General features: G+C 43.5%; 1 protein-coding gene across 1 annotated transcript; it reads right to left on the bottom strand.

The window, feature by feature from the left end:
* Positions 1-979: 979 nt before the first annotated feature.
* On the bottom strand, positions 980-19,689 carry rasl10a (RAS-like, family 10, member A). Its single transcript, XM_086205299.1, has 3 exons — positions 18,712-19,689; positions 5,018-5,142; positions 980-3,191 (listed from the first exon to the last, which is right to left on the bottom strand). Exons 1-3 carry the CDS (start codon positions 18,925-18,927, stop codon positions 2,921-2,923), a joined length of 612 nt encoding a protein of 203 aa, XP_086061425.1. The 5' UTR covers positions 18,928-19,689; the 3' UTR covers positions 980-2,920.
* Between the last annotated feature and the right edge of the window lie 1,371 nt (positions 19,690-21,060).

Raw genomic sequence — 21,060 nt, 5'->3', positions numbered from 1 at the left:
CCTAAACATTTGACATGCGGTTTGCTGCTTTCGGGCCTGGTACCGGCGGCGGAGAGGACGACCTTTAATGGTCATTTATAAAGCTGAGCACAGTCTCGGGTAGTGATCAACCACTGAAGTTCACTTTGGCTGCTAATTTTAGTGTAAATGAAAATGTGGAGGACTGTTGGCTCAAGTAGTGCAGATTTTCCTTGTCAATGCACGATACTGGATGAACAAGTTTATATCATATTCGCATTTTGTACATAGTGAAAAAAATGCGCGGGAACATTTTGAATTTGAAAACAAGTTACATATGTATTTATTTTTAAAAAAAAGAAGAAGAAGAAGAAGAAAATCCCAAATCACCCAATAGGACTTGGTTTCCTCATAGAGAAGAAGAGACCCGAGTAAATCCGCTCATGGGAAAGAGAATGATTTATGAAAAAAAATGACCATTACCTGCTAATGATAATCATGTGCCTGTATTATCTATCTATCTATTTTTACCTATCTATTTTTATTTAAAGAACATTGTTGAACAGATCATTTACAGTTAGATAAACTTAATTCCCAGGGACTTTTGTTATCACGGATCAGTTCTGTTAGTTTATGTCTTTTATTTATTTTTCTGACAACTGCATATAACAGATCATTACATACAGAATATTATGTATTGGCTGATTCATCAATTTTAGAATTTTTGACTCCTACCATTGGTACAAGTACCAGCCCCACTATCCCAGTATCAGTCAAGCTGCAGTTGTTACAGTACGTGAGTCAGTATATATCCACATATTGTTCTATACATCAATATCATGTTTTACAACCTAATATGGGTATCACTACCCCCCCCCCCATCCTGTATTTGTCAGTCCCAAATAAAAGTATGTAGGTAATTAGTGTTTCAGTAGAGAACCAATAGAATCGCCGTCGCTGGTCTCCTCTGACTTGCAAAGATTGAAACAACCTTTTTCATATGGACTTTTATCAGTAACACACTGACAAATGGACGAGTAAATCACTGTGATCACGTAGTTTGCTTTAATACAATTAATTATTACATTTGAGTATGTTGTGCTTGATATGTTGCCAGCCTCAGTTTGACTCCTGATAACATTGGTTCACCACAAGGTGGCAGTGTTGCCACGGTGTAGCGGAAATTGCACAGAACGGAAAAGTGACAGAGTAAGGTTGCTGTTCTCAAATGCATTTAATAATTAATCATATGTCAAAAAACAAAATTACTCACAGTACTAACACAGTAAAAATAAATACAAGTAATGTTTCTGATAAAAAACTGTAGCCCTTTTTATTTGAAAACGCGCACACAGATGATGAGAACTCATGCTACACGCAGTTGCTTTCTAGTGTATCTCTGCTACATATTTCTTTTTTTTTCTTTTAACTAGAAAAAAATCAGAACAACTAACACAGCCATCTGCCCTGATTGAAGGGTCAACACTACATCTCGGAGAGAATCGTGAGCTTGTGCCAGCCCGAGCACATGCGAGGGAAAAAAAAAACGATCACATTCACTCCACTCAGCTGTCAGAAAACCATGTGTTACAAAAAGATAATCACAACATCACATTTTCACATCAGTGCAATTAAACCCTGACCCGTTGGCTCTACCAACAAAAGCATGCAAATCAATTACTCTATGAATCACTCTTATATACAGTAGGCCTGCTTACGTTCAGTGCAACCGTATTCACAATGTACTTCTCTCCGCCTATTCTAAGGAAAATGCAGCCTCACATAATTGCCATTTAGATCCATGTCAGATCCTAAAGTATTAAGGTTCCCTGCGTGTCTGCGATGTTCTCTTGTGAGATATCTAAGCGTGAATGTGTTACATCTTTGTACGTGAGGCATCTTTAACATCATGTTTTGTCAGTCAGGACCTCCCTGTGGGGTTTTATTGCTCCTTCCTGATCCAAACCTTCAAAATCTGCCTCTTATCTTGTCATCTATCTTTTGCTTGCCTTAATGTCAGCTTTCAAACCTCCCTCTCTTTGTCACCTTCTCCCTCTCTGTCTTGAACACATACACACACGCGCGCGCACATTCACACACACACCCAAATACCCGCATTGTGTGTACAGTGTTTCGTCTCTGGCTCTGCAGCCTCCTGCAGGTCCCCGGTTCCCTGGATTTAATGTATTCGTCAGGAACAGTCTCTGAAGGGGGGTAGATTAAAGTCCTACAGTACATCATGATAAGGGGCTGCAGCATTTTCCGCTGCAAGACAACACCCTTCATCTGAACCAACAGCTTTTATCATAGATCAAGTGTGTAACAGGGACAGGAGAGAAATACTGTATAAAATCGGGACAATGCAGGCTACTTCTCAGAATCTAGAAAACAGACACTGTCTACTCTTCTATATCTATTAGTACATCAAGATAATCTCACCAAATATGTGCTTTTTCTCTTTTTTTTTGCTGTTCATCCCTCTGTCTTCACTGAATTATCATGAGTATCTACTGTGGATTTTTAAGACAAATCCAGAAGGAAGACTCAATGATATTGCTGCCTCTTCCATTTTGAGTCTCATAAAGACAACTAGACAAGGCCCAGCTATAGCCACAAGAGCCTCAGTAAGACGTGGTGTCATTTGGAAAGCACAGTCTCAGATATCTAAATGTCAACTTGATGAGAGAAATAAATAATGTTGTGTTTGTTGTCATATGCTTCCTCTCCTACTTCCCTCCTTGCATCTACACGGAGTGCCACAATTAGACTAGGAAGTGGATGGATGACGGTGAGTGAAATTTAGTGTCTTATACAGCGCAGCGTCAAATAAACCTCATTATGAAAAATCAGCTCAGTAAAGCAGGAGGCCACGGGGTATTTTTCCAGCCATTTAGATAAAGAAGTCATTTTCTCTATTGCCGCTCCACTCCTGAGATAAGAGAGGTGGAGGGAGCTCTCTGGGTCACATGATGGTGCAGCGGTTCCTCTGTAGCGCCCCCTGGAGACGGATGGAGGTGTGGTTCTGGCGCATTCCCCTCGCCACAGCGATGCCCAGCAGCTCTTTAAAGAGCAGAACCACATGCCAGTTAAATTTGGCAGAGCATTCCACATAGCCACACTTCCAAGTCTTCTTGACCAGCACGGAGACTGCCCTGCGAGGCATGAAGCGCTGCCGCTGCAGATCTCGCTTGTTGCCCACCACCAGTATTGGCACCTCACTGCTGCTGCCTTCCCTACAAGAACAGATTTCAACACAAAAGGTTACGTCTAAAACACACAGTTATCATCACCTTGGTGTTTGGGCATGTGCAAGATGCCTATGTGCAGCTTTTCCCTTCCTTCTGAGGTGCGTGAGTGGGCGGACTGGAGGATTAGAGCTCAGAGGCTCAAGGGGCCTCCCACCACACTGCAGTGACTGGTTTGCAGCATTATGGAGTGTGAAAATGTATGGCAAGGAAGAGGTGGGCATGAATTAGTGTTTGTAATGCTGAGTGCTACAGTGTTAATGAAAACATCTCAGGTCTGCATCATCAAGTCCAGCCCTCTCCTGAGGTAGAGTCTAGCCCCGTGAAAGAGCAGGGATTATTAAAAAAAAAAAAAAAAAGGATTCTTAAAAATCAGCTGGAATCATAGATGAATGTCTCTGTTTGTAAGGCAAAGACAGTGACGCGGGTAATTTTAATCTGCACTAACACGGATCACAATCACAGAGGACAACTATTCTATTAGCTTCATTAGGAGTTTGGATGAACAAGCGCAGTGCGTTAAGACTCAATGTCAGCCGAAGATCACATTGTTAGAGCAGCTATCTAACTTCCTCTAGTAGAAGGTTTCTTTTTTTTTACTTTGAGCTCCATCTTCTATCAGGACACTTGCACATTTGCACATTGACAGCATTGGCAGATGGACAGTTGACTCAACAGAGAGGAGTAATACGTAGACGTGAACAGTACAATTCTCGAGCACCGAGGGAAAATTCTTATACGACGTGTAAAAACACATTACTGCAATCACTTTTCACATGTTGGGCTCACATAGCACACTTAAAATATCTGCTTGTCTGTCTGCTCAAGTTTGGGTATGCCAGAAGAACAGGATGTACTGTGCATTTAAGTGTGTGTGCATGTGTGTGAGGAGCAGGGCCAGGAGGGCGGGACTATGACCCAACACTGTCATAGTCATCATTTCCAGCCTGAGGAATAAAAAAATAGAAGAGCAAATGCTGTAATTTGCTTTTAGGACTGTTTGGAGAATGCTGATGTGCATTCTACACATATATTGTGTGCAATTGTCCATCTGGGCTGTTAATGAAAGTGTTAATTCTTTCTATACTGTTAGAAAACCCAGTAAAATCCCAGCCACCCTGTGCTGCAGCCTGCAACCACATCCATCATTCATGATTTCAGTTTAGTGTCTATCCCTTCACCTCTCTTTCACCTGCACGCTTTTTAGATCTTTGTCCTATGGTTGCACCCTCCTTCTGTTTTCCATTCCTCTTGCGTTCACCCTTCCTCCCCCAGCCGCTGGTGATAATGGTTTTTCTGTCACAGGTCATAAACATTCATGCAAACACATTTGGAACCATAGGAAGGCAGAGATCAGCTGTGCAGTGGCCGTTTGGGTTGTGCAACACAGCATAACCAACCTTTCAAAATGTAAATATAAGGACTTGTGCAAACCAGGGACATTTGTCCAGTGCTAACTGCATCTTGCTCCTGAAGTTTGCTGTTGTACTCTGTCTATTGAAAGGTGAAATACCCTAAAAGTAATTTACAAATCTGCGGTCACATCTCGGGCGGCTCTCATGCTGCGATGCCAGATTCAAATGTCATTACTGTCAGGATGCGGGGAGGAGTGCTGAATTAAAAGGTAGCATCGCAAGCACATTATCTATCTCCGTCACACTGTCACAGACGTGTTATTGTGACAGGGCTGTGAAATTGCACGCTGTCTACAGATGGATGAGAGTGATATGATTGGAAATCACCAGTGATGCTTAACAAGCTGCTTGTCACTGGCTGTACAATCAGAGCCTGTCAGAGTGGACAGTTGGTCGTACCTGTGTTCTACTATCTGCTGTCGGATCATCTTGACGTACTCAAAACTCTCCACGCAGCAGATATCGTACACCAGGATGTACGCGTTGGCATTGCGAACACCTCTGCAGCGCAAATCCAGCCATTCCTACAGAACAGACACAGAAAAGCAGAAATATACTGTATTTACTGTACTGTCTAAGATTACAGTTTGTAAACGAGCAAACATAATAGGGTCTTCGCCTGAAGTACCTTCAGGCTCAGGCCCTAATTAGAATGTATGTACACTACAGAGAGATTTGACTGTTGACTACAGAGAGATTTGACTGTTTCTGCCACATAGATTTACAACTGCTGTATCTGTCGTCAGTGTTTACCTGTGGGGGAAGTAGTGTTTGCTGAAGACGACTGCGGACAAAGTCCAGTTCATGGGCTAAAAATTTTAGTGAAATGATCTTTTCGGAGGAAGTCTTGATTGAATGATGATTAAAAAAAAAATACTAGAAAGACCGACAGACAACAAACAGGAACTGAAAACACTACCCCTCCTTGTTCAGAGCCATTTTGGTGGCTTTGTGAGGACTGATTTCGTGCTTTCAGATTATTTCATTAATTGCTAAACCGGTTTACCTGGTCACACAGGTAATAGTGTTAGCTGTTTAGCACAGTGTATTGTAGTTTGGCAAATGCAAATGCATACATTTGCAAATTAGCAACACAAAGAAAAATTCTAAGCTTGGTGGCATCTGTTCTGCAAGTTTTTGGCAGTAAACTAAAGTAGAATGAAAGTAAAATGCAAGCAGGTCAGGTACAGCATGGCACACCTTAGTTTGGCTATGATAACATTTGCAATTAACACTAAGCATCCATCGCTTCCGCTTATTCTTTACTAGGTGGTGGTCGCGGGGTGAGGTGACACATTCACATTCATACCTATGGTCAACTTAGGGAATCCAATCAGCCTGGTCCCCAAATTGCATGTCTTTGACGAACAAGCATTCACACTCACATTCATACCTACGGTCAATTTAGAGAATCCAATCAGCCTATTCCCCAAATTGCATGTCTTTGGACTCTGGGAGGAAGCTGGAATACCCGGAGAGAACCCACGCAGGCACGGGGAGAACATGCAAACTCCACACAGAAAGATCCCGCACCCGAGCCGGGACTCGAACCCCGAACCTTCTTGCTGTGAGGCCGCAGTGCTAACCGCTGCACTACCGTGCAGCCCTTAACACTAAGCATAAAGTATAATTTTAGGCTTTCTGGAATTTGTTCTGCAGGTATTTGGCAGTAAACCAAAAATATTATGATAGAGAGAAAATGTCATGATTTCAACAGAGCTAATTAGCAATGCTATTTTATGCTTAATATTTTTTACTGCTGCATTTTGGTGTCTGAGAAATTCATGTAGGCTTGGTTTGGCAGAATAGTCCTAAAATGATCTGCAAGTATTCAAGTAAACTGAGGATCAGGCTACTTCCAATCAAAAATACTCAACTAGAAGAACAACATTTAAAAGGTACCTTCATTTATATTAACAATCTGGCCGGCTGCATGTGTATGACACAGTTAATAGCCTCATAAAACAAAACCATATGGAGTGCACACAACAGAGCAAATGTTCCTGAAACACTCTGGCTCAGTGTCATGGTTCACCTGCCTCTGTTGCCTATACACAAAAAAATAAAAAGCAGAGTCAATGAAACCCTGGAGCTGGCCTGGCTTTGCGGGTGTCACAGCCTAGAACAAAGTCATAAACCAGGGTGACTGCCTGCATGGCATAAGTGCTGTGTCCTAGCGACACAAGATCAAGGACAGTGACTGGTTATAAGAAATAAGCAAACATGGAGCCTTCTGTTGAGACAAGGAACATAGACGGTAAAACATTTGTTGCGGCTAAACTTTGTGATGCAGTACAAAAGTGGGATTGCCGGGAACATTTGCTGGATGGTAATGAGTTTCTAACTGTAATTAATGCACGCGGGGCAACTGCTCACCACATTTGCATCTTAGTGGGGGACAGCTGATGCAGAAGAAACACAGTGACCCATTCTAATATTCACGCTGCGTTCTCCCCCAATCTCTCGCCATCGCCACACCCCCCCCCCGACACCTCTAACAACATCCAATGAATTACATTAGTTGTGATAAAAGAAAGAGCGGAAAATGGAGGAATTTCAGAGGGTGGACTTGCTGAGGGAGTGAAATGAGGGAACGAAAGCTGCACTGAGAAGGATGAAAAAGGCAGCAGTGGATCAACACATGAGCAGACAGGTTGTCAACATAACCTCTGGTGTGCCCGCACACTGCTAATGAAGTGTCTGGAGACTGTCAGCATTGATAGGGCTGTCCACTTCGACTGAGGTTCAAACATTTAGTCCAACATGGAAAATATTAGATATAAATTAATAAATTATAGATTTAATTATATAGTTCGCCTATTCTTGAGCTACTAGAATACTACAATATTGGAAAACGAGGATAGGACATAAGAATGGAGTGCAAGCAAGAAGCAAGAAGACAGTCACTCCATCTCACACCTCAAAGTACAGTGAGTTGCATTAGAATTAATTCAAGCACATGGATGTTACTTGGAATTTGTTTTCTAAAAAGAAGGCTGACAATCTCACAAGGAACAGAGCACATATCAACTCAGCTTAATTCCATTTAGAAGGCAAAAAAAATGGACATTAAAATCTGTGCAAACTGCTAGAATGGAATGGAGCAGAACCGAATACAACGAGTTCCAAAGCAGTAATCTAAGCTCACAAAAGCAGCAGTCTACAGGGGTACATTAAAAAAGGGTAGTTCAATATCATGTCACATCAGCAAACAAAATAAGAGCTATTAGTGTCAGAAAGTGGTTGCAAAATGTTTAAGCATATTTATGACAACAGGGACCAACAGTTTTCTTTGCTCTGAGGATGATGTTAGCGATGGTTGTGGCTGTATGGCCAAAGTCTCCCAAACAAAACACCTCACATCTCACATTTTGTGCTCATACAGAGCAGTCAAACGTTCTTGAGTTCATCCATAGATAATTAATTACACTTGTCTATTATTGTGTGTGTGTGTGTGTGTGTGTGTTTAATTCCAGATGGTAAATGAAGGTACCTGTAATAATAAAACAGAAATACAAATATGTATATGTATTTCTATGTACTAAAAGGCACATCCACCCATCCCAACTTGGTGGCTCTGTAAACTGCTCTCTCCAGCATTTAAGGACAAAATTACAAACCATGTGAATACCACAAAATAAATTCTATAAGTAGGTGTACTGCAGTACCTTGGTGAAGGACTGACCTCTGATATACAGAGAGGATTGCTGTCCTTGACTCACTTCTATAATTCTCTGCCTGCCAGACAATGTGTTGATGATGCAATACTTAAATATATATATGTGTTGATGATGCAATACTTAAATATATATATATATATAAATGGAAGATATATATATGTATATATATATATATATATATATATATATAAATGGAAGATATATATATATATAAATGGAAGATATATATATATATAAAATTGTGTACAGAATATATGTACAGAACCAAAAAAAAGTAGGATATTGCCACTTAAGAGTTGTACTCCTGTTTGCAGCCAGTCATTGTGCTGTCCAGTTGAACTACTTTGGAAAGCCTTGACTTGCCTTTGACACTTTGTACAAGGACACAGTGTTAAAAAAAAAAAAAGTGTGTAGCCCAGTTTCGATTACGAATGGGTACATTCTATTTAAAGTGCATTGGCTGGCCAAGCTGATGAATGTAGATGTCAGGGAAACTCTGTGGTGAATGTATATCACACGGGCCTTTAGTTCCTCAGGTTTAATGAATGGAACGCGGGAGTCATGCCCTCTCTGTTCTTAACTTGTGTGAGATTATCTATATTGCACATAATTTCAACAGGGAATTCCAATGATTCCCAAACTGGGTTACGTGTACCCTCAGGGGTACACACAGTTACATCAGGGGTATGCCAAAACATTTTGTTGTATCATCTTAAAATCTTTCAAAAATAGAAACCAAACAAACACGGTTTTATGTTATATTTCTCATCTGCATTGTGTAAAACCTGCCACTTCTCTCTGATTGGTTCTGACCCTGATCCATCTGACTCCACATCCCTAAAGGCACCAAGTCCTAGCTAATAGAGGCAGAGTAATCAATGGGTGGGTCTGCAGGGGACGCAGAATAATAAGGCCCTTTAGCACCCAAAATGTTGTGTTACTTGCAGAGGCGAAAACTATCTCCCCCCTCAACCACGGGAGAGGCTGTGGACACCCTACAGTGGCTGAAGACCGAGTCCCGGTTGTTGAAACCACTCGCTCCAGGGCTTCCTGTACTGTCTGACAAAACCACTGTAAATATTAGTGCTGCTACTGAGGTCCAAACTCAAATGGAGATGTGTCAGTGTGCACATAAAAGGGTATCAATACTCTCTTGGAGTGGTACCCCTTAATGTAATTTGTATCCTTTTAGTTAGTCAAAGGGTGCACTTTTGGCCTCTTGAAGACCAACTGTAGCTTTGAAGCAACAAATGTACTTTTGAGGGAACATTCTTTCAAAGTGTACATGTAAGTGTGGCACTGAATTCGTCTCATGCCTACATTTGTGTGCGTGTGTGGAAGGAGGCTGAATGTTTCAGGGGGTACAGGATTTTAAAAAGTTTTGGAACAAGTGCTGTGCTTAAAATAGGATTGGGTGATAGAATGCAACCCTGAGGGACTCCAGAGTTTAAAATAAGACTGTCAGATGCACATTCATTTACCTACAAGCGCTAAGCTATGAACAACAAAAAGCACATGCTCTCTTGCGACTGCTTGTGTCTGAATATATCTTGTGCGGGCGAATGATGAAATCAAGAAAGCGTTAACGGTAACTATCAGCAAGAGAAAGAGATTGAAACCCAAAATATCTTTTAAATTTGAAGAAGTTACATTTGCTTCCTGTGGTACTGGTCTGTACGGTCTGAGACTGGACATTTGTAACACACCCCATTCAAAAAAAGTTCTTTGAAAGACATTTAAACACGCTGTCGCCTCAAAGCAAGAAGGTTACGTCTATATGTGTTGGCCCTGTGATGGACTGGTGACCTGTCCAGGGTGAACCCTGCTTCTCACCCATAGCCGCTGGGATAGGCTCCACCCCCCCCACCCCCCAACCCTTAATAGGAATAAGCAGAAGACAATGGATGGAGGGATGGATGGACATTTAAACATTTTCTTAAAAATACAAATGAATGTGTGTATAAAAACACATTACACTTTCAAATGTAATTTGCACACTTCTTCCGAAATCGTGCATCACTGTTAAGTCACATGGTTGTTAAAGCTCATTTGTTTGATACAGGTAATAATCTGGCTTTGTACACGTTTGACAGATGCACCTGCCCCTCGGACAAAGACAATCTGGAGCTCTTTTTTGTAGTATCACGTCGCTTTGGAAACTCAGATATCAAAGTGCTGATTGTCTGCCCCCTTTTAACTCTCACACTTGAAATTAGCATCTGAAACACTATGATCTGCTTCTGTAGCGGTGGTTGCAGCGGCGATGAATTCGCTTCGGTGTTGAACTCATTTTTTTGTGTGATACTCCGGCAAAAGGATCGTGAAATAGGAAGGTGACTAATCTAATTGCACGGCTCTTAGTGTGTTGAAGAAAATATGCTTTTAAAATCAACTTACAGGCGATCTGTGCAGAAGAAGTAAAATGAGCTGATAATTTGTGACAGGCGAGGCTAAAAGAGCACACGGTGATTAGTGGGACTCATAAAGAGGATAACCCTTGCACATGCGAGGAATAATCACCTTCGCTGGGTTGTGGAGAGGTCTTTGCGAGTTTGTCTGGGTGATTGTGAGGCAGCGACAAGATCCCTGCTATCAGAAGTGAAAGGAAGAGGACAGAGAGGGCAGTGATTTGTTCTTTGTTTCTGATTCTCTCCAGGTTTCATCAGCTGAGAAAGGAGGGAAACGTGTCCACTGTCATTTCATATCATCACCTCTCCTCTGGAGTGTCCGATAGAATTCAAAGCTGTGTCAAATACCTGCCAACAAATGAGATCACGTCTCATCACAGCTCCCCCTGCTCTGATAATTGAGGCTATTGACGATATGAGAAGCACACAGTTGCAGCTTCACATCCCTGTGGAGCTAAAAATAGAATCTTGTGTTCATCATCTCTCTTTGTCATCCAAGTCCTCTTTTAAATGTGGAGGAGGGGCTGGAAATAGCAACTACATCTCGGCAGACCCAAACAAGAAATATGGTTAAAAAAAAGAAAGAAATATAAGGAGGTGAAGAAAAAGATGAAGAAGAGCCGGGCAGAGCAGACAGCACAGCTACACGGCGTTGATGAAGTGAAATGAATTAAAAATGTGTGTGTGTGTGTGTGTGTGTGCGTGCGTGCGTGCGTGTGCGCTTTGTTTATTTGCGTGTGCTCTCTGAGTGTGAGAGTGTGCTTGTGGGAGCGTGAATGTGATGTGTGGTGCCACTGTCTGTATCCAGTCAGTGTTCTTAACACTGTGCAGAAAAAGAGCATCTCATCCTTCGCTCCTCAAGAGCCAAACAGAACATGTTTCCGTGACAACCGCAGCCGTGGTCAGTTTTTAGCCGGCTATGACAAAGCTGTCGTGTCTCCTGATATCCAGCGAGGCAGCTTAACTATAAAGTGGCTGTGATGGATCAATAGGTGAGCGCATGAGGGAGGCCAGTATAACCTGGAGGGGGAGGGGTGCTGAGCAATTAGAGGTATGTCACACGTAGGTCAGGCTGTCCGATTTGCAATTAAAATCTACGACATCTCACAGGGACGAAAGTTTCATTAGTCAATGATGACCTATCTCAAGAACACTCTCACCTGCCGGGCGTTCTGTCCTTTTTAGGAAGTCACTTTGTTTGACATGATGTAGCGATGCTGGTTGCTGCTTGTTTCACTGCCACTGAATTGAGAGGTAATGTCACGTGAAGGCAGTTATTAATCAGCTTTAGAGGGGAGTTCAAACAGGAAGTATGCTATTTGACTGCTTGCTCCAAACCCTCAGCCTGGATTATGATTGCAAGGGTATACTGGATAGAAGGCAGCTATATAGAGAGATAGAAACGCTCTCTGACCCTGGCAAGGAGGAATGCAGGAGGAGTATCAGCCTGTCATCGGTATCGCCGGTCCTCATTTTTTTCAATAAATCAGAATCGGTCTGATGAGCAAATCTGGGCTGATACAGAAACAACGTGATTAATATATGATTTATGGGCTTTTCCAAACATTTCATAAATAAAGACAAACATTGCATTTTTAAATTCATAATGTTTTTTTCTGTACGTATAAAATGTAAGTCCCCCATTCATATTCCTATACAGATGATATCGATGTTGGTGAGTATCGGGTATCAACAACAACAACATTTTTTTAAAAAAAATCTAACATCGTTCCTCCTAAGTGATCCAGACTGGCTGCTGCGCTGATGTGTTTCATAGAAGGCCGTTTCTAGGGGTGTCATCCTGAGTCCTAAATACACGAACCGTTCGATACACAACTCAAGGTTCTATACGCATATGAACTCCAATTGTTTTGGTTCCACAGGGAAACAAAAGTTAGATCAGACTGAGTGTATCCACTGCACACACACTCATAACTGTCAAAGAGTTCCCGGTGAATAACTACGAATACTACGTCCTTGAGAATACTTGAACACAGTTATGCTGGATTACTGAGCTATGGGGTACATCTTGTGCTAATATATGCTATTTTTTGTTTTTGTTTTGGAGTGTTTAAAAAATAAACAATAAAAACAAAACAAATTTAAAAGTATGACCCTGAACAGCTGTGGATTTTGTGAACCGTTTCATTTCGAGCAATTTCCTACATATTCCCTCAAATTTGCGAAACCAGGTGTTCTTTTTTTAATGCATAAATTCCTTCTTGGTCGGCCTGAGTTGGAATCTACAACAACATAACAAGCTTAGTTTCAACCCAACCATCAAAACATGATGATTCTGTTGATGTGACCAGCAGATACTGTAGCCTGTGCTGTCGATTGGGATCAGCTGAGCTTCGGATCTGCATAACAGGCATGACTTGCAAACATAAAGGCAGAAGTAAAAAAAAAAAAAAAAAAAGACAGAGGAGAGAAGAACAAGAGAAGAAGGAGGCAGATCTCCTTAAACTAGAATCTTTTGGCTTTTTGTGTATAAATAGCTTCCAGCCCACAGACGACCCACCTGCAAGCAACAACACAGCATCAGCAGCATGTGTGTGTGTGTGTGTGTGTGTGTGTGTGTGTGTGTGTGTGTGTCAACAACCATGAAACAGGTAGCAGCTTGTTAGTCCTAATTAGTGTTGGGTAATAGTGTTAGATATGAATTAAACATGCACGATAGCAGGCTTAATAGGCTACCAGTCCAGCTAAATTATGGATGATACCAGGTTGGGTTTTTCATGTTTCAACACTTTCACCTTTTGAGTGCTGTTCACGGTTCTGGTAGGTTTCTCTTTGACCTTTTTCCCTCATGTTGTTTGATGGTCTCCTGATAACCAAACATCAGCTCGGAAGAGGGTAAAAACAGCCAGCCTGTCCATGACTAACTGAGCTCTACAGCCAAGTACCAAGTCAGACTGTATTAAAAAAACAAATTAAAAAATGGTTTAACAAAATGGTGGCACGGTGGTGCAGTGGTCAGCACTGTCGCCTCACAGCAAGACGGTTCCAGGTTCGAGCCCCGGCTCAGGCACAGGATCTTTCTGTGTGGAGTCTCCATGTTCTCCCTGGGTTCTCTCTGGTACTCCAGCTTCCTCCCACAGTCCAAAGACATCAAGAGGGGACGAGGCTGATTGATACTCTAAATTGACCGTAGGTGTGAGTGTGAGTGTGAATGGTTGTCTGTCTCTATGTGTTGGTCCTGCAACCTGGACAGGGTGAACCCCTCTCACCTGGAGGCTGCTGGGATAGGCTCCACCCCCCTGCGACCCTTAACAGGATAAGCGGAAGAAAATGAATGGATGGATGGTTTAACAAAACTTGTTCTTGACCATGTTTATGGAAAGTTAAGCTAAACACTCCACCTTCTGAGCTTGGAAAATCGTTGTTTATCCTTAATCCTTTATCCTATTACATATTCACAAATAGTATCTGTTCTATATTCTAGGCATAAACACAGTGCATATTACATTTACAAGTTTTGGAATTTGTATTTGCTCAGCACACACACACACACACACACACACACACACACACACACACACACAAACATACACACGCCTTGAAGACAAGCACACACCATATTTCTACAATGTCTGGAAGACTCAAACTTATATAATGTTTGGCGTTATGTAACTCCACCCTGTTATCACTGACAATATCAACACTGATAACTGAAACAAATGTCCTGAGGAAGACAATGTTTGTGTGTGTGTGTGTGTGTGTGTGTGTGTGTGTGTGTGTGTGTGTGTGTGTGTGTGTGTGTAGAAGGAAGTCACTGAGATGATTCAAAAAAGAAAAATACAAAACAAAGAACGAGAGAGAGTCACGGCAGCAGGCTTAAATCCATCTGTCATCACATCCTATTGACAAACTGTGACAGATGCTCACTAAATGCAATACTATCAGCAACACACACACACACACACACACACACACACACACACACACACACACACACACACACACACACCATAAAGCAAACATATCATTACACCACCTCCGCCTCGCAAGCAAATAATAGAAATCCTGCTGCCAACATTGGACAGGAAAAAAACAAAACATTTGTCTACGTGGTTAAAACGGGTCACAAGAAGCCTGCCAGAGCACGGCTCCTCTTCTTTCAAATATAATCTGAACTGATGAGAAATTGCCATGCTGTACAAGCATGGAGGCGGACTGACTCACTCTGTTCTGCAGCTTATTCATCACAAATTGCAGAGGACATTATAAAACCTCATTTGATAACCCGAACTTCGACGATGTCCATTGAACTCTGTGCAACCTTTTTAATTGACTGCAGCAAATACCTACTGTCTCTGCTGCCGGCCTTTTATTCCCAGCAGGGAACTGAGCTGTAATTCAATCTGCGCTGTACTGCGAGTACATTTCAATCAGCTTCTTTGTGCTGGCACTACATGCCTCTCCCTGTGTCCACGGGGGTAAACACAGAGCAGCGTGGTGAGTAAAAAAAAAAAAAAAAAAAAATTCCCCGTCACTATGAACAGAGGACGTCACCAGACAAAGCAAGAGAACAGGCCAGTGGGGGGTAGTACAGAAGGCCTCACAGGGTCGTTGCTCAGCAAATGAATCCCCATAAATCTGTCTGATAGAAATATTATAGCAGCACTCAGCTAATGGTTTTCTCAGGCTGTGTACATCTCAAACAACACACTACCAGGAATAAGCAGAAGACGTTCACACAGTGCTACAAAACCTAACCTAACCTGGGATGCAAAGCTGAGACACACCAGCCACCTCCTGCTCAGAACCACCAGCCTGCTCCCCGAGGGCGGGGTTAAGCACCAGTTAGCTGATGACGGAGGAAATGCAATCAGCATGTCATTACCGGGGGGGGCCCCCTACAGACAGGAAACAGTGAAGCCCACAGCACACCTCAACACTTACAAAGTGTTAAATCTGTTTGAAACGCTGCCATCGTTCTCCAGGAGCTTGACAGGCTGATGGCTCGGGCCTCCCTGCTCGCCTGTCAGATGTTTTCTCTGCTCACGGCGGGCTTCCTGAGCAACGCTAAGAGCCCTCTTGTTTAAGATACTTTATTTTATTTTATTTCTATCTCCTCCTTGGCCTGATCTCATTGTCTCAGTGGCACCTCCACTGTGCAGATGAACACAGCTGTTCTTGGAGGGGGTGGGAGGGTGGGAGGGTGGGGGGCTACGACGTGTGACACCGAGGGGAACAGGAAGGATCAGCAGCAGCCATCAGCCGGTGCGTGGCAGCTCGGTGTGATGACCTTGGAGAGATTTATGTCTTGAAAACATCACAGCTTTGAAGGCACACCTCAAGTTAACAGCCTTGGTGCTACCGCTGGTTTCTAAAGGATTTTCACTCAACCAGGCACACAAAAATTCTGACCCTTTGGTCCTTTTAGGTTGATAAAGAGAACTTTTATTCGAAAGGATTATGTCAATACTGAGGTCGCTGCCTTTAAAGCTGTCGACTGAAAAAAAATACTTAACCAATATTTGATAATCATCCTTTTTAGCCTTTTTTTTAAAGCAAAAAATATCTCAAATTTACTGGCTCCAGACTCTTAAATATAAGCATTTGCTGCTTGTTTTCTGTAATTTATGACATTGTAATCATAACCGTTGCAGAACAGTTTACAGAATAAACAAGTGATTCCCCAATATTGTTTCTAAACCTGGCAAGCCCTGAAAACGTCAACATCCTGCTGTGCACCCCTCTAACCCGCACAGGCATCACAACTAAGACGCCGTCCTTGAATCCTGGAACAGATGGATTTGACAGTTTGGACTCGGCCTTCAGCTGATGGACAGTTTCTATTGGTCCCACGGGACGCGACTGTTTCAACCATTTATCCAGCCCGACATCCCGGAACTTAAGGGGTCTAATATCACTGACCCAGGAGGAAATGGACACAGCCCTAGTGGGTGCACTTTCTTCTCTGCTTCTAATTGGTTAGAACTGGCGTAGTGGGATGGATCAGGGTCGGAGCCTCTCAGAGGGAGAGCTGGAGCGAGGAGAGGGTTTTGAGAGGATGCTACTGATTATTTGTGTGTGTATCTGACATATCAGCCTGCTAACAATTCATCGATTCATCGTGAAAATGATCCGCGAATCAATGGAGGATGAAAATAATCATTAGTTGCAGCTCTTGCTGCTTTGGTATGTACTGTAATTAGCTACACCACGGCCGTGTTTTTGATGAGGCAGACTTTCACTAAGCGAGGTGGAGGAGTGTGTTACAAGCCAAGGAAGAACTTGGGTACGATTTGTCACAGCACCTCCTGCTGGTAACAGGAAACGACATGGCGGGTTATTACACTTGGCTGTACTCCTGCATGTAGGTCGACCAGAATTATCTCAAATTTGGTCAAAAGCACCTTGAGAACTCAGAGAAGCGTTTCAGTTCGTCGGTGTTACCATGGCGAGGGAGACAATTCTAATGTTACACCACAGAGCTCAAAAATCTAGTGAGCAGACTCCACCTGGTCAGATCTTATCCAAACCTCACATATTTGATGATACAGACTCAATTTAAGTCATAGCGCCACCTAGTGGCTGGACAAAGTAACAAGCCCGATGTAACAAACATTTGATCATATCCAAATTACTGCTGTTTTCACATGATGTACAGCAACAATACATGTGTGTTCTCCAGCGCCACCCGGTGGATGTTGTATCGTTGCACTAGTCTGCTCCTTTGTTCAAAATCCAAATATTATCAGCTTTACCTTCCTCGGCCTCTCAGGCCCCAAGAACGTTGAGCTTGGTGGAGATACGAGCTCCCTGAGGGCTTTCTAGTTTAAATATGTATTATATTTATTTATGTTGTTCTCAGAGCATCATTTGAGAGTTCGCTCTCAGTGGCCCTCCCTGTTTAAATGACATATAAAGAGGATTCAGTTTGATCCAAAAGCAACAGTCAGAGTTATTAATCCCTGAAACTCTTTCTGCTTTTTTAAAGTGATTTCACTCAGCGACAAAATCCACAGTTCTACAAAGTTAATGTGAAGCTAATCGGGGGCTTCAGCAGTCTAAATCTGAAAGGGATCTTCCAAAGTCTTCATGTGTTTGATCGCTGAACTGCAGCGGAGGGACACAGAGTTGGACTTCTAATGTGAATTTGAATATTCACATCTTAAAAGGGTCTCACACTGTTGAACTCTGCAGTTAGCTGCAGCTGAAGGTTACAGGATGTCCACACAAAGAGAGAGAGAGAGAGACAGAGACAGAGACAGAGAGAGAGAGAGAGAGAGAGAGAGAGAGAGAGAGAGAGAGACAACACTGAAGATTTTGTGCTAACCAGATATTATGAATCTCCTCAATACGAGCAGGCAATTACAGGAGCAATTACTGTACAGCATCCTATAAATGTGGATGTGTGATTTAAAAGAGACTAGAGAACTGCTCAGCTGTCTTTTAAAGACAAAACTAGAGATGAAATGCTCAGATACGCCCCTGAGGTGTGGCATATGACCTTTTGCCACTAATAAAAGTGCAGTCTGTTCTATTTATACACTGAGAGTTTAAGCAGGTGGTGCGGCCAGGCCTGCAGCGCCCTCCCCCCCCCCCCCCCCCCCCACTGGGGTGGATTCACCTCTGCCAGCAGCGCAGGGTGATCGGCTCGTCAGAATAGATGTGACACTGCAGAAGACATGCTATGATTAATAAATCAGAATATGCAAGCTGGCGTTCCTGCCTCCTGGGGGACGAGTGGGGGATGAGAGAGAGAGAGAGAGAGAGAGAGAGAGTTTACAACGTCAAAGTGAAGCTTTAAGTCAGCCAGGTCTCCATAGCAACAAGTAGACTAGGGACATCTGATAGTGATATAATAATAAATAAAATGGGTGATTTTGTCTTTGAGGAATCCCTGTGGAGGTGCACACACACTTAAGTGGAGGTCTGGTTAATGAGATGTGAGTAATGTGAGAATGATCACTATGAAAGAGAACCGTCAGAGGCATAATTCATCAAAATTGTGTCAAAAGTGACCCGCAGTCCCCAGGCTGAGACGTGATACCTGGCTGGAGCTGGAGGGAAAGGAGGAGATTGGCGGGACGTCCAAAATCTTGAGCTCATACATGTTGCCGTTCAGTATGACGGAGGGTCTGTACACATATCTGGTCCTGGTCGGCGTGTACACCTCCGAGAAATCGTTATAGATGAACTGGCGGATTATAGAAGTTTTGCCCACTCCGGGAGCACCGATGACCGCGATACTCAGCGTCTCCACCATTCCTGGAGCTCGAGTTCAGCACCATGGACAGCGACGACGACCACGACAGATGTGACGGACCAGAAACACAGCTGGCTCTGATGGAATTTAGACCCCGCTGCCCCTTTAACCAGTGGCTGCTCAGTCACCTCAACTGGCTTCAGTCAAACGGCTCGACCATCGAATTAATCTCCCATCCGTCGAGGCAGCAGACGGAAGAAACTTTATCTCCGGGCGAGAGGTGAAGAGAAACAAGCCGCACAGTTTGGAGGTTGTCAGAAATGACGCTCAAACGTGGTCATGCAGACGGAGGGATTCTCGCCGCCTCTGCAACCCAACAGCGAGAGAAACTCTTGGTTTTCAGGGGACATCCCCGGGCGACCTCGTCCCCTGAAGAGAAGCGAAAAAGTCCGTCCTTGTTGCCAGCACATGGACATAATCACACCCAGGCTAGAATCTGACCTTGGCCAAAGCGCGCAGGAGCCCTCGGTCTCTTCATGGATGATCTCCCCTTCGCCCCTCACTCATTTCCTCAGACACACCGCCACCGCGCCGCGCTCCTCCATCACAGGGACGACTTGCGCACGGCCGCCAGCCTCTCGGAGACGCATTCCACGTGCTGGGAAATCACATGCCGGCCCATGATCGATGATAGGATGATCCACTTTAGGTAGGTGCAGAGAGGGGAGTCGATCCACGCAGAAGACCCGCGGACGCGCGTTTACTGTAGAGGCATCTGGAGGAGAAGGAGGAGGAGGAGGAAGAAGAAGAGGACGAGCAGTGTGTGTGTGACTGCGCGCTCTCTCTCTCTCTCTCTCTCTCTCTCTCTCTTTCCACTTTCAATATCCCCTTCTCCTGCTCATCCAATAGGATCAGGTCGTGCGCACGGCGTGTGAAGGCTTTCAGCTTCAGTACGCAGCCAATAAATTGCACAGGGAGAGGCAACAACGCCGTACATCATCAGGGTGTGTGTGTGTGTGTGTGTGTGTGTGTGTGTGTGTGTGTGTTACTGAGACGCGGCGTTACACTAACATCACATTGCTGCCTTAATGAGGGTCCTCGGCCAGGGCCAGGGCCGGGGGCAGGGGCGATGGACCCCATCAATCACTGCTGAGGGGGCAAAGCAGTACTTTAGCCCAAAACAAAGGAAAAAAGAAGAAGAAGTGTATTTTACTTCTCAAGAACATCTAAGTACAATTCGTTCATGTTTTTCTTCCTACTCTTAAATGACTTCTTTGGCTTTTATTTATTTATTTTTTGTTTTGTTTTGTCACTCTGGAGTCCCCGTCCCTGACCTCGAGGCAGCCACAGCAAGGCAAGAAAACAACAAGAAAACTGCAAGAAAATCCCTGTCGACGAACTCACACGCACCTTCCGGCGTAATCCACGTCTTCTTCACCCAGAAATGTTCTCACTAGTCCACAAATACTTTGATTTGAGTTTAAAAAGAAAGAGTAAGGCTTCCCATAGTGCCGTTGTGACGCTCACAGGAGTCGGTCAGTCCCACTGAATGCGCCAGCTGTCAGGTAGTGGAGGTGTGGCGAACGTGGTGCTGTTGCTTGTTTTTATCTCAAATGAAAAGGTGATTGAGGATTAATGAGGAGGACATGAATGACACTGGCCGATGCTCTTGACAGTTTGAACACCGGCATTTTTGGTCGGTTTCCACGTCGTTAGCCGTCAACAGCCATGAGCTTCCAGCTAAATATACGTCCTGTGGTGGGTTCTTTTTGCGTCCTGTAGTCAAAAATAAGAGAGAACGAATGTCTGTCAGAGCTCAAGGTGCCTGTTCCTGAGTCGCTGAGAGGTAAAACACTGTCTGTTTTGCGGTAAAGCATCAGACAAACAAACAAACTAACTAAACAATCCAGAAAACAGCAGCACAGGCAGCGTTTATCTCCGACCTGTTAACCTTAACCTTTTTCCTCCGGACCCAACTGATCTGAAAAGTGTTCATTAGTGACTCATCTATTAATAAAGCCATTAGGAGAGCTTACAGCCAGTGTTTTGTTAGAGGGGGACTTGAAAGCCATTAATGGAGATACGGTCATTGGGTCTTTACCTGGATGAAGAGAGTGAGCTGAATTTAAGGACTTCGTGCCAGTTGTTATTAGTCGGATGTTTGAAAGTATTCCTCTGTCTCTTCTGGATACG

The sequence above is a fragment of the Aulostomus chinensis genome, chromosome 6 (assembly GCF_037954235.1).
Source record: "Aulostomus chinensis isolate RoL2024-O1b breed Wild chromosome 6, RoL_Achi_v1.0, whole genome shotgun sequence".
Taxonomy (NCBI): domain Eukaryota; kingdom Metazoa; phylum Chordata; class Actinopteri; order Syngnathiformes; family Aulostomidae; genus Aulostomus; species Aulostomus chinensis.
This window is presented reverse-complemented; position numbering and strand designations above follow the sequence as displayed.